This window comes from Cebus imitator, unplaced genomic scaffold, assembly GCF_001604975.1.
Source record: "Cebus imitator isolate Cc_AM_T3 unplaced genomic scaffold, Cebus_imitator-1.0 Scaffold256, whole genome shotgun sequence".
Lineage (NCBI taxonomy): Eukaryota > Metazoa > Chordata > Mammalia > Primates > Cebidae > Cebus > Cebus imitator.
The window spans coordinates 892,555-906,088 of NW_016107571.1; the positions used below are offsets into that span (position 1 = coordinate 892,555).

A 13,534-nucleotide genomic window follows, 5' to 3' on the forward strand; every position below is an offset into this window, starting at 1 on the left:
TGGGAGTCTAGAAGCTCTTTCAGCTTTCTTCCTGATTCCTTGTCATGTTCTACATGACTGAAATGGAACTCTAGACAACAGAGTGTAAATCTGGGCACAGAGAAGTATTTAAATCCCTAAATTAAAGCTATATTTTGCTTATTCCAATTGATGTCACCATTCATAGAGAATAAACCCTGGGAAGGCAGCAGCAACTCAGTCACATGCCTTGTTTTATACTTTATGTTCTAATGTTTAAGTGAGACTAAGTCTTCTTTTCCAGCAGAATGAGAAGCTCCTCCAGCTCAAGGCCTGTGTCACACCCCTCTCTGATATCCCTTATGGCACCCTAAAGAGTACCTGGCACATAGTTAAATGCTCAATATTCATTCATGTGATTTTTGGCAGCACTATCAGGAAGGGTTTAGGGCTCCGCACAGATGGAGTCTTCTGTTACTCACCATTTGGCCAAACATACTGCTTTGTGGATTTCTTCCCATTTTCCCCCAAAATTCTTGGACACCCACAGGCCATTCTGAAAGATTATAAATGACTTATCAAAATTCTAGCTTTATCCTGTGCAGTTGCTTGTATGACCTTTAATAATTCATATTCAATCATTCAGGACAGTAAAAACAAACACGGAAGCTCCATCAGAGCTGCCCAAGCTCCACAGATGCACACATGGCTTATCCGGACCCTTCTGGGGTCTTGCAAGTTCAGAATAACAAATGTGTATGAAGTGCCTACTATATGCAAGGCACTGTACAGATGTTGCACTGCGGATACAAAGATGAATAAGACACTCCCTGCTCTCAAGGGCTCAGAGTTTAACAAGGGGCATAGATAAGAAGAAAGTTCAACACTATGCAGAGTTATAAAATGTGGTCTGGCGTAGAAGCGGGGAGAGGAGGGGCACTACATGAGAGATAGTTTCCTGAAGAAGACAGCTGCACTGAGTTTTAAATGATGAGCAGTGGTACCAAAAGAAGGCAAACTGGGAGATGAGGTGTTGCTGCACAAATAGAGACTAGTATTAGCAAAGGCGAGGAGGTCACAAACCCTGCAGTGTGTGCAGGGAGCTAAACGCCATCAGACATTACTGGAGTGCAAATTCCAAGGTGAGCAAATGAAAAACTAACGCTAGGGAGAAAGGTGAGGCCAGCTCACAGAGAACCTTCCTTCTGTGACCCGCATAGGGCTCCGGGGTTTATTGCATATGAGGTGCTCTCAGGAGGAATGTGTGCTAAGCAGGAGGATGACACAGTCCGTTTCACTTTTTTAGGTGGAATACTTGGATGAGAATGGGAAAGATGGATTTCAGAGGGTCCAGACTACAGGCAGGAAAAGCAGTGAATGACTGCCGCATTAGTTCAATAAGAGCTAATGAGGTATGAACACTGGCCACGAGGAACAGGCTCTGTAAGAATTTAGAAGCTTGCATAGTAGAAATGGACGACTTTTCCTGCAGGGCAGGATAAAAGGTAGGGGTGTGTGTGCACACATGTGGGTCTAAGTTGGTCACTCTGGTTTTCTGGCTGGGGTACAGGATGCATTGTGATATCATTAACTAGTATAAGGATTAAGGGAAGAAGATCATGTCTGAGACGAGTAGGGAGGAAGCTCAGTTTTAAATTGATTTAAGGTGCTTGTGGGACATCCAACCAGAGATATGCCGGGGGCAGCAAGACAGAAATATGATGCACTGGGGGAAAGCCAGGGCTAGAGGTAAGCATTTGAAAATCTCAAAAATTATAGCCAGTGGTAGTAAAATGGTTAAGAGTGGAAGAGACTGCTCAGTGAAATGAGCAGTAGGCATTTAAGGGTAGGTTGAAAGGAGGTTAAGGAAATACTGAGAAGGAATAGCTAGAATGGTAGAAGAACTAAAAGGAATGAAGGTCACAGAAGTCAAACAATTAGCATTCTCAAAAGGAGGGATTGGCCAATAGTTTGAAATGCAGCAGAAACCCGAAAAAATGATGACTGACAACATGACACTGGCAATGTGAGCTTACTGAGCTCGGCCTCAGTGGAGATAGGACAGAGATGTCCTAGTCTAGCTGAAATTAAATGTAACTTATTTAGGCACAATTTACCTTCGGTACTCCTGTACTCTCACCTACCACTCTCCTTTAACTTTTTCTCGCCTGGTAGTATTCACATCCCAGTATTTCTAATTTACCTAATTCTACTTATAAAGACAAGACAGAATCTGATATCACTGATTCGTACTTTAGTACAAATTGGTCCCTCTTCTCCACCCCAATTATATGTACTTCAGACGTACCCTTAAATAAAAGAGATTTCAGGTACGGAAGTGGACTGTACCTGTCTCTTCCTGAGGACATTGCTGTTTTAATAAACCTGAGACATTTGATAAAGGAGATGCGGTGGTCAAAGGGCAGATCTGCGGGTCTGTTCATTCCTAGGGAGGGCTTCTTACTCCCTTGGAGCGCTTTCAGCTTAAGCTGCGGGAGGCCAATATCCAGGAACTGTTGTTCTAACATCTGAAGCTTACTCCCCAACAAGCTAGTTTCCTTCCTCTGGCCTCCACTGCTAAGCAAAACTCTGGCCCTTCTGGAGCCCCTCCCATCTATGCTCAAAAAATCTCCCCGCGTGGTGGCACGCGCCTGCAGTCCCAGCTACTTGGGAGGCTGAGGCAGAAGAATTGCCTGAACCCATGAGGCGGAGGTTGCAGTGAGCCGAGGTGGTGCCACTGCACTCCAGCCTGGCGCCTGGTGATGGAGCGAGACTCTGTCTCAAAAAAAAAGAAAAAAAAAGCCCCGAACCCAGACCTCTCTTCCAGTGCCCTTCATCCTCCCTATGTCACCTTTGCTCAGCCTGACTAGTTCACAGTTGATCTTGTTTCTGATCCCAAAGCAGTCAGCACAGAAATGACTCTCAAACTTTGGTGCTCAGGCTCAGCTAGGGAGCCTGTTAAAAATATTAGCCACCCTACAACAGAAGTCATTGATTTATTATATCTGGATTTGGACAAAGGGATGTGCCTCTTGAACTCGTTCCTCAGGTGTTTCTATCTGATGAGAAAAGGCCATAAAAATGTAAAGTATAATTCTGATTACAGTCTAGCAACTCAGACACTTTGGGCCCTTAACCACAGTAAAGGAGACTGGTCCTCCCGGAAAGGAGAAGCTGAATGTGTTCATCAAAGAACTTTCAGAAGAGAAGTGGTAGGGTCAGGGAGACACACTGGTTTCTGTGGAAAGTATAGGAATGTGGTGGGGAACGCAAGGATTTAAGACTCTTAATACATGAGTCTTTAAATACTCATGACATTTAATACATGAGTGTCAAAGACTGAAAGCCATATGTTTTATAAACTGAGAACCTAACAAAAAAGAAAAAAAATTAGAAAGATGTTTGATCACAGGAAAGGAACAACGATAACATCAGAAGTTTGACAATTTATGCTTGTCCCTTGTAGCACGAGAATGATTAAACTGTTTTCTAGTTCATTACTCCAATACCATATAGCGGCTTAAAAAAATTACAATGATGACTAGGCATCATACTTACCTGGAATAGATAGCACATGGAAATCATGTCCTTTACCAAATAGAAAAAAAATGTTAAAAAAAAAATACATACTTCATGCCATAAGGAGATTCTAGAAAGAAGTCTAATATAAAAGCATTTCCTACAGAGTCCTTATAAGACAGTATATTTGAGACTATAAAATGCAAAAGGTAAGCCATGTTCCTCATCTGGACTTACTTCAGTGCTGAGAGCTAAAAGATAGTCAGAATTCTGAGGGCTATACATCATCTGAGTGAGAGGATGAAAAGGGAGATCTGTTTGCACAAAATTCTTCGCAAAATCTGATGATCTGAAGATTCTTCCTCCACGACTTCCTCCAGATACTTCTGCTGTTAATACCACCTGACAGGAAGAGGAAAGATCTGATTCAGGGTATGATACTCTCTATGTAAGCACAATCTATGCAAGCACAAAAGTTCTTACACCATTTTCACCAGACATTGGTTAAGAAATTTTAGCTCTAAAAGTAAGAAGAGTTATAAAAACAGATTAGTTGCTTCCATTCTACTCCTTAGGTCTTAGTCTTATCAAAAAATAACATCTGAACTGAGTGGGGCATCGTATCTGTGAATTTAAGCCTAGGCTTGAGAGAGATTAGTTTTCCAAAAGATTAAAATGTTGTCACAGGGAATATACATTGTAATGTTAAGCAAGTGCTGCATAATTATTAAGAGTTTTGGTGCACCTTGGGCAGGGAACAAAAAAAGAAATCTGTGTGCTCAAGAGTTCCATTCTAATATGATCAGTATTAAATTGTGTTTAAGGCAGGCACAGTGGCTCATGCCTGTAAACCCCAGCACTTCAGAGGGTTGAGATGGGTGGACTGCTTGAGCCCAGGAGTTCAAGACCAGCCTGGGCAACATGGCAAAACTCTGTCTCTACAAAAAATACAAAAATTACCCAGGAGAGGTGGCAAGTGCCTGTAGTCCCAGTTACTCAAGTGACTGAGGTGGGAGGATCCCTTGAGCCTGGAAGGTCAAGCTGAAGTGAGCTGTGACGTTACCACTGTACTCCAACCTGAGGGACAGAGTGAGACCCTGTCTTAAAAAAATTGTGTTTAATTTTAACATATAAATATAGCAATACTAAACTAAAATACACTAGTGTTTTTCACTGGACCATGCCAATACTAACATCTGACAGCCCTGCGTGTGGTATCAAGCACGAGCTTTATGTATCTAAGAATGAGTCTCACCTTTCCAGAGTTCTCAGGACCAATAGCCATGCCAAATTCAGTTCGAATAAAGGTGTTATTGATGAGATTTGTAATATCCTTAAAGTTCTTTCCATAATCCTCACTGAGAGGAAGAAAAAAAGGGCAAATTTAGGGTGCAGTGGTCATGGATATTACTGAGTTCCTACCCAGCTCTCATTCCCCTTTCCACCCACCATGCCGAGAGACTCAGCTTAACCTGAACAGTCACATTCTTAGCTCCAGAGGTACCCTGATGAGTCTGAAGAACATTCCAACCCCCTCACTGGCGATGGGGGTTCAGGAATCAGGGAGTAACTCAGGATGGGCCAATGAAACAAATGGGGGTTAATTTGGGGTCTGCCTCCCACTTACGATAGCCACCTGATGGAATGGTCTATATTCCTTCAGACCAGCAGTTCTCAATCAGGGTGTTTTTGTCCCCCAAGAAACATTTGGCAATGTCTGAAGACCTTTTTTCTGAGATGATCACACTGTCACCCAGGCTGGAGTACAGTAGTGCAATCTCAGCTCAGTGGTGCAATTCCCAGGCTCAAGCGATTCTCCAGCCTCAGCCTCCTGAGAAGCTGGAATTATAGGTGTATGCCACCATGACTGGCTGATTTTTGTATTTTAAGTAGAGACAGGGTTTCACCATGTTGCCCAGGCTGGTCTTGAACTCCTGAGCTCAAAGCGATCCGCCTGCCTCAGCCTCCCAAAGTGCTGGGATTACAGGCATGAGCCACCACACCCAATCCTGGAGACATTTTTGATTATCACAATGCAGGGCTGAGGTGCTATTGGCATTAAGTGAGTAGTAGCCAGTGATATTGCCAAACATCCTACAATGCACAGGACACTCCCACAATAACAAAGAATCACCTGGCCCCAAAAGCCAAGAGTATTAAGGTTGAGAAACTCCAATGATGTAGTATTTAACACGAAGTAAAAAAGATTCGCTATCATCATTCTGTCACAATGAGAGCACAGAGAAGGTAATTCCAGAATTCCTGAGAAGCAGAGCCTATGATACTGAATTAAATTGACCCTGAAGTCTGCCATTCCTCCGTACTTAGTTACAGAATCAACTATTCCCTTATTATTCAAGTTAGTTAAGGTGGGAATCTATGCAAAGTGTAGCCAAAGGCTTCCTAACTAATCCATTAATCCACAGTACTTATGAAAAAACTGTAAGTAGGTCTTGAAGCTGTAACGTCTAAAAGTTTTTTTTCCCCCTAGAAGCTACCATCCCTAGGCACAAGTCTGTACGGCATTCAGTACACGAAATGCAGCTAGGAAAAAACAAACAAACTTAATCTCAACTCTCAGGGTTTCAAAGCTTTTTCCAAAAGTTCATTCCAACATTATCTTTGAGAAGTATTTGAATCAATGTTTAGATTCTGGGAAGTAAGAGCAAAAATTCCATAGCTGTCTAACCCTGACAAGTTTAATACTATGCATAGCTCTCTTACACAACACACAATGCTAAATCTTAATGTTCATTAAAGTATCCATCAATGGAGACAACTGTGCACTGCAAATTTTTGCCCACAGATAAATGTAATCTGCAGTGGTGTTCAATGATAGAATACAGTCATGTGTTGCATGAAGATGCTTTGGTCACCAACAGACTGTTTATATGATGGTGAGTCCAGACGATTACAGTACTATATTGTTACCATGCCTTTTCTGTGTTTAGATATACAAATACCACTGTGTTACAGCTGCCTACAGTATTCAGTACAGTAACATGCTGCACAGGTTTGTAGCCTAGGAACAACAGGTTATACCATATATCTGCAGTGTGTAGTAGGCTATACCGTTTAGGAGTAAGTAAGTACACTCTGATGCTTGCACAATAATGAAATCACCTAATGATGCACTTCTCAGAATGTATCCCCAACAGTAAGTGAAGCTTTAATGTACATCATGTAAATGGATGTTGCAGGTCTTCGTAGCAGCCTCAACAAATAAAGAATCGCGGAACCCTGGGCGATGTAAGGGACTGAAGTGAACATCTTGTCCAACTCCCTCATTTCACAGATGAGGAGTTACAAGGGAAGGTGATTTATCAAAAGTCAAATCGTTAATTAAAGGCAAAAATGAAACTATAGACCAAGTCTCTGAACTCTTAGCCCTAGACTAGAGGCAACTCTTAATTATCTGTGAGGACTTTTCCCTTACAAACTGGGGTCTTCCTCTATCTTGCTGGGGGCTTATGACCTGGCAGAAGAGATAAGCTAAAAGAAAGTAGAAGACAGGAGGGAAGTATACATGCAAGTATGTAGGGGTCCCTGATAATATGTTAAAGCAAACTACATATGTCTAAGTTGTCTGAATGGCTCTATCTTTCCTTAAGTACATATATACACACAGAAAATTCCTAGATAAATGAAACAGGCATTGGACACCACCCAACAGAATCCTATATTATTACCCTTCCTTTGGCTTTGGAGTAGAAGATCAGCTCTTATCTTCCTGACAGCTGGCCAAGAGATGTGCATAAACAATTCCCAGCTCTAGAGTGCATATATTATCAACAGCCCTGTAAGCCTTCCAAAGGGGTGAAGCAGCCTGATTATCACTAGTTTACAAATCTGTCCTCTTCCATGACATCCCCCAGGGAATCTCCACAAACCTGTTGGCAAGCCTGGTTGCTCTTTAAGAACTTGGCACAACAAACACATCCCTGCCCTTCAGAAAAAGAAATCAGCATGAGCAAAACAAAAAATCACCTGCTACAGCACTCTGATACTTTAGTCAGTTAAACAAATAGAGAAAATGAACTAGTATCAACCTGCTGGGACTTAAGTAGGGTTCCAGCAAGGCCACTTTGGGCCCAGGTGTATATTTTTAACATAATACTTTATTTAAATATAGGTTTATTTTCTATCAGCATACATATCAGCATATAACATACATCATGAAGAGGAAATCAATGAAGCAACTTTGGTTAATAAAGCTACTTTTCAAATTCCGTATGATAATTAATATGAACAGCTGTCAAATGTCAAGTAAATGATTAAAACCCTGTGAAACCAACTGCTTTAGAAACAAATCTTTTTGGCCAGGTGCAGTGGCTCATGCCTGTGATCCCAGCACTTTGGGAGGCTGAGGCGGGTGGATCACGAGGTCAGGAGCTCAAGGTCGGCCTGGCCAAGATGGTTAAACCTCATCTCTACTAAAAATATGAAACTTAGCCAAGCGTGGTGGTGTGTGCCCATAACCCCAGCTATTCAGGAGGCTGAGGCAGGGAACTGCTTGAACTCGGGAGGTGCAGGTTAGAGTGAGCCGAGATCACACCACTGCACTCCAGCCTGGGTGACAGAGTGAGACTCTATCTCAAAAAAAAAAGAAAGAAAAGAAAAAAAACAAGTCTTTTTAATAACAATTCTATGCATCAACACTAATATCCTCTTTCTGGTTACCAAAAATAAATGATCACTTTTGCATGGATCCATGGTGTAAACATGCACATGTTTATAACTCAAGAAAATAAAGCTAAAATACAAATCTATTTGGAACAGAGCTTATCTTAGCTTGGGCTGCTATAAGAGAATATCATAAACTGGGTGGCTTATAAACAGCAAACATTCATTTCTCACAGTTCTGGAGGTTGAGAAGTCCAAGATGAAGGTACCAGCAGATGTGCTGTCTAGTGAGGGTCTGCTTCCTGCTTCATAGATTGCCCTCTTGTCACTGTAACCATACATGACAGAAGGGGCAAGGGAGCTCTCAGGGGCTCTCTCTTATACGGGGACTAATCCCACGGGTAAAGGTTCTTGCCCTTATGACTTAATCACTTCCCAAAGGTCCCACCTCCTAATACCATAGCATTAGGGGTTAAAATTTCAACACGAGTTCAGAAGGAACACAAACATTCAGTATATGGCATCCTGACACACCCACCCTGCCCCTCCACTCCACTACTCCAAACTCATGTACTTTTCACATGTAAAATACATTCATTACATACCAACATCTCAAGTCTTTTTTTTTTTTTTTTTTTGAGACAGAGTTTTGCTCTTGTTGCCCAGGTTGGAGTGCAGTGGCACTATCTCAGCTCACTGCAACCTCTGCCTCCCAGGTTCAAGTGATTCTCCTGCCTCAGCTTTCTAAGTAGCTAGGATTACAGGCATGTGCCACCATGCCCAGCTAATTTTTGTATTTTTAGTAGAGACAGGGTTTCACCATGTTGGCCAGGCTGGTCTCAAACTCCTGACCTCAGGTGATCCACCCTCCTCAGCCTCACAAAGTGCTGGGATTACAAGCGTAAGCCACCGTGCCCGGCCTAAAAGTCTTAACTTGTTCCAGCATCAACTGTAAAGTCTAAAATCCAAAGTGTCATCTCAATGTCATCTACATCAGATAAAGGTGAGACTCAAGAAGGTATGATTCATCCTGAAGCAAACTGCTCTTCAGTTGTGTACCTGTAAAACCAAACTAGTTATGCACTTCCAAAATACAATGGTGAGACAGGCACAGTATAGACATTTCCATTCCAAAAAAGGGAAATGGGAAAAATGAAAAGGGACTTTACGTCTAAAATACAGGCAAACTTCATGAGATATATTTATCTCAATACTTTTAAAGAGTAGTCTTAAGGGCAGGCATGGTGGCTCACTCCTGTAATTCTAGCACTTTGGGAGGCCAAGGTGGGAGGATTACTCGAGGCCAGGAGTTTGAGACTAGCCTGGGCAACATGGTGAAATAACATCTCGACAAAATATACAAAAAATTAGCCAGGACGGTGATTTCCAGCCTATAGTCCCAGCCACTCAGGAGGCTGAGGCAGGAGGATCACTTGAGCCCAGGAAGTCGAGGCTACAGTGAGCAAAGATCATAAGCCACTGCATTCCAGCCTGGGCAACAGTGCGAGACCCTGTCTCAAAAATAAGTAAATAAAGAGTAGGTCTTGCTCTGCCACCCAGGCTGGGGTGCAATGGTGTGATCATAGCTCACTGTAGCCTAGAACTCCCAGGCTCAAGCAATTCTTCTGCCTTAGCCTCCCAAGTAGCTGGGACTACAGTCATGTGTCACCATACTCAATTTCTTTTTTCTTTGGTAGAAATGGGTCTCACTTGTTGCCCAGGCTGGTCCCAAACTCCTGGCCTCAAGCAATACTCCCATCTCAGCCTCCCAAAGTGCTGGGATTGCAAGTGTGAGCCACTGCGCCTGGCCTAGATATTAACGCTTGAAAATAATTCTCTTTGGCTCTCTATGCTCTGTCTTACAGGTCCAATGTTGGGAAGGGGGTCCCTCCTCTTCCCAGACACACTGGCAGTGTGGTCTTGCTCTGCAGCCTTGACGGAAAGGGGGCAGGCTCCCCAAGGATCTGGGTGGCCCGGCACCCAAGGCTTTGGGTGATGGTCCCTTCTTTTGAAATTGAAGAGGCAGCCTTGGTGATCCCTGAATTGCCTTGTCTTAAAGAAAAGCGCACATTCGCAACTGAATAGCTCTGTGGACCTTGAAATCTGAAAGCTTTCCCTCATTGGGTTTAAACTGGCAGTTTTCCTGCTGGGGTAGCTGATTAAGTTCTCAGTTCACATTCATGCTAATCTCTTTAACAAATTGTCACTCGGCCACATCCTAATGATTCTCAGTTTGTGCAATATAGACTGAGAATTTTCTAAATCTTTAAGTACTGCTTCCTTCTTGCTTAACAATTCTGTCTTTACGTCATTTCTCTCTTCCCACATTTTACTACCAGCAGTCAGGAAGAACTGAGCTGCAACTTCAATACTTTACTTAGATACTGTTTCAGCTAAACATCCAATGCCACTGCATGCCAGTTCTGCTTTCCACAAAACACTAGAACATAAACACAATTCAGCCGAGTTCTCTACCATTTTATAACAAAGATTGTCTTTTCTCTGTTGTCCAATAACATGTTCCTCATTTCTGCCAGAAATCCCATCATAATGGCCTTTATGCTCCACATTTTTACTAATATTCTACCATTGATTACTTAGGTATTCTCTAAGATGGAAGTTTTCTCCACAGCCCTCCTCTTTTCTGAGCCTTCACCAGAATCATCTTTTAAGTTTCATTAACAGCTATGTAGGCTTTTTTAAGCATGCACCTCAAAATTCTTTCTGCTTCTACCCATTTTCTTTTGTGCACTTTGCCAAGATTAAGCCACTATAAATTATAACATAAAAGAAACAAGGATGATAGCAAACTCTTGAAAATATTGTTTTGTAGTTTTTACTAATTGAGAAAGTTTATACAATCTTCATTATTCATCATGGATTCTATATTTGTACATCTGTCTACCTTCTTAAATTTATTTGTAACCCCCAAATTAATACTCATGGTGCCTTGCCAGTCATTTACAGACATTTACAGAGCAGCAAAACTTTGACTCACCCAGCGTACATTCCCAGCTGAGGTCAAACAAGGTGATGCTTTGCCTTTGTGTTCAGGTCTAATACTATAAACCTGTGTCCTTTTCACAGTCTATTTAGTGCTGTGTTTTTGCACGTTTATGCTTTTTTTGGGTAGTTTTTCTGTTTAAATGGCCTCCAAGTGCAATGTCAACATGCTGTTTAGTGTTCCTAAACACAAGAAGACTCTGATGTGCCTCATGGAGGAAATATGAGTATGTGAGACAAGCTTTATTTGGGCAAGAGTTGTACTGCTGTTGGCCATGAGTTCAGTGTTAAAGAATCAATAATACACATTAAATAAGGTATCTTTAAATAGAAACACTCATAAAACAAAGTTAGGTATTGATCATCTGATGAAAATGAGTGCTGTGACAAGAGGTTTGCAGAAACCTAACCCTGTATTTCCCCGTAGGAGCAATGGTTCACTATTAACTAATTCAGTGTTCATGGCAACTTTACAGTACATAACTATCACTAGTGACAACCCACTGTACTGAGATTTCCAGTTAAAAGATCAATAGGGAGAATGTAGTTTATTAAAATGTATCAAAAGAATTATGGACTTGAAAATACGGCTGGGTAAAACTGGCAAGATTTGAATTCATAATAAACTTAATTCCCAATATTTCAGTCTCTTTTTTCCCCACTGTCTGATGCTACCTTGTGTTTTTATTTAAATATTTTGTGTTTTATCATTATTGGGACAGGATACATGTTTACTATAGAAATTTTGAAACTACAAGCGGGAAAATAAAGACAGTAAGATATTGCAAATAAAACCACAGGACTTTTAATAGGAAGGAACATGAATATGCATTTGGGGGTCTTCATCCTACTCTGATTGACAACTTTATGTGTATAAAAGTGAAGCTGTATTAAAGGTAAAATGCAATCATATTTTAATACACTTTTTCTTTAAAAAAAGGAAGGAAAATATATATTGTAAATGGAATTTATGCCAAGTTTGGAACTGAAATGTGCAGTCATTAATAATCTACTGTAGTGAAAACTGAACTAAGCATATCATTAAAAAGGTTGTTACACAAGATGCCTTTAAGAAGCCAGTTTACTGCACTAGCAGCACTCTGCATTGTATACATTTAAGTTATCCTTTAAAAAAAAAAATCTCAAGTAACATCCTGAAAAACTTACATTGACTATGTAATATATTTTAATGTAAAACCTCTTATAGATTTCCTTATTAATCTCCAAAATTTGAGCAACTCTCAATAGGAAATAAAAACCAGAAATAAAATAGCCCAGCGGCCTTTGTGGTATTAATAATTACGTAACAATACTGGTATAGAATAATGCTTACATTTGCTTCACTAAGTAAATCATAGAAGGAAAAGCTGGATTCAAGACATGATAAAACAAAAAGATGGAAAATATCTTTTCGTTGCCAAAAATCAAATTATCATCTTAACTGTAGCTAGTTTATTTCTTTAGCTTCATATTGTACATGGGAGAGACAAAGATACAGTATAATCCATTATGGAAACAAATATTCCTTATAAGAAAATCAAAATTTATACTATACAAATATGATTCCTTTAAATGAAAAGTATGTATATGTGTGTGTGTGTATATACACACACACACACAAACATATGTATATATAAACATATGTATACACACACACACACACACACACAATCTGCCAAATCCTTCAGTAATTCTTTTTCACAGCCTAAGGATAGAAGTATACTCCTTCTAACTCTGTATATCAACAGAGACAACTTCCTTCTATTCTTGTGAGACTTCATGCTATAATACACAGAGCAGGTGGCATGCGATTTGCTGTTTTCTATTTGAAATCCAAATGAACCTTTAACCATATAAGATTTAGTACACAAAGATAGTCTAATGAATAATATAATTATCAATGCTGTGAAAAACAGACAAGTCTTCAGAGCGGGTTCAATGGGCTTTTATTTGTAGTTGGGCAAATGCAACATATTTAGAACCCATTTTGATCAAACTGCTTCTTCCCTTTCTCATTTCTGAAACAACATTTGCCTCTTGGTTGACATGTTCAACCTAAGTCACTTTAGGCCAGCCCAGCTGGAAAGGCAGCAAGGCACATTTGCAGTTTCTGCCTAAACTCTGGAAGTGGGGAAAGAGTCAGCTTCCACTTCATGACAGGGAAGAAATAATTAATATTGAAAGTCAATGTGGTTAAAAAAAAAAAAAAGAAATGAAACACTGCTGGGCAACATGGAAAAAAAAAAGTACCTTGGTAACATTATAGTGAATCAGAAATAAATAGAATTGCACTCTAGTAAAGTATATGTCAGGAAAGCAGGGTTTCTCACAAGACTAGACAAAAATAGGCTGAAAAAAGGATTTGAGTCTGATGGTGGTGGTATTTAAACAGTGACATGGCAGTATTGGTTCTCGTTTTTGTTTTTAATGT

At 40.6% G+C, this 13,534-nt stretch overlaps 1 protein-coding gene across 5 annotated transcripts in view; it reads right to left on the minus strand.

Annotated features, from left to right (window-relative positions):
* The window catches only part of SORT1 (sortilin 1), an 81,972-nt gene that overhangs the window by 36,088 nt on the left and 32,350 nt on the right, over window positions 1-13,534 (minus strand). For all 5 annotated transcript variants that reach the window (XM_017499246.2, XM_017499245.2, XM_037728121.1 and 2 more), the window contains exons 4-6: window positions 4,733-4,835; window positions 3,715-3,879; window positions 441-514 (exon numbers count right to left, since the gene is read on the minus strand). In XM_017499246.2, the coding sequence (XP_017354735.2) occupies window positions 441-514; window positions 3,715-3,879; window positions 4,733-4,835 (342 nt within the window). The remainder of the gene's footprint in view (window positions 1-440; window positions 515-3,714; window positions 3,880-4,732; window positions 4,836-13,534) is intronic.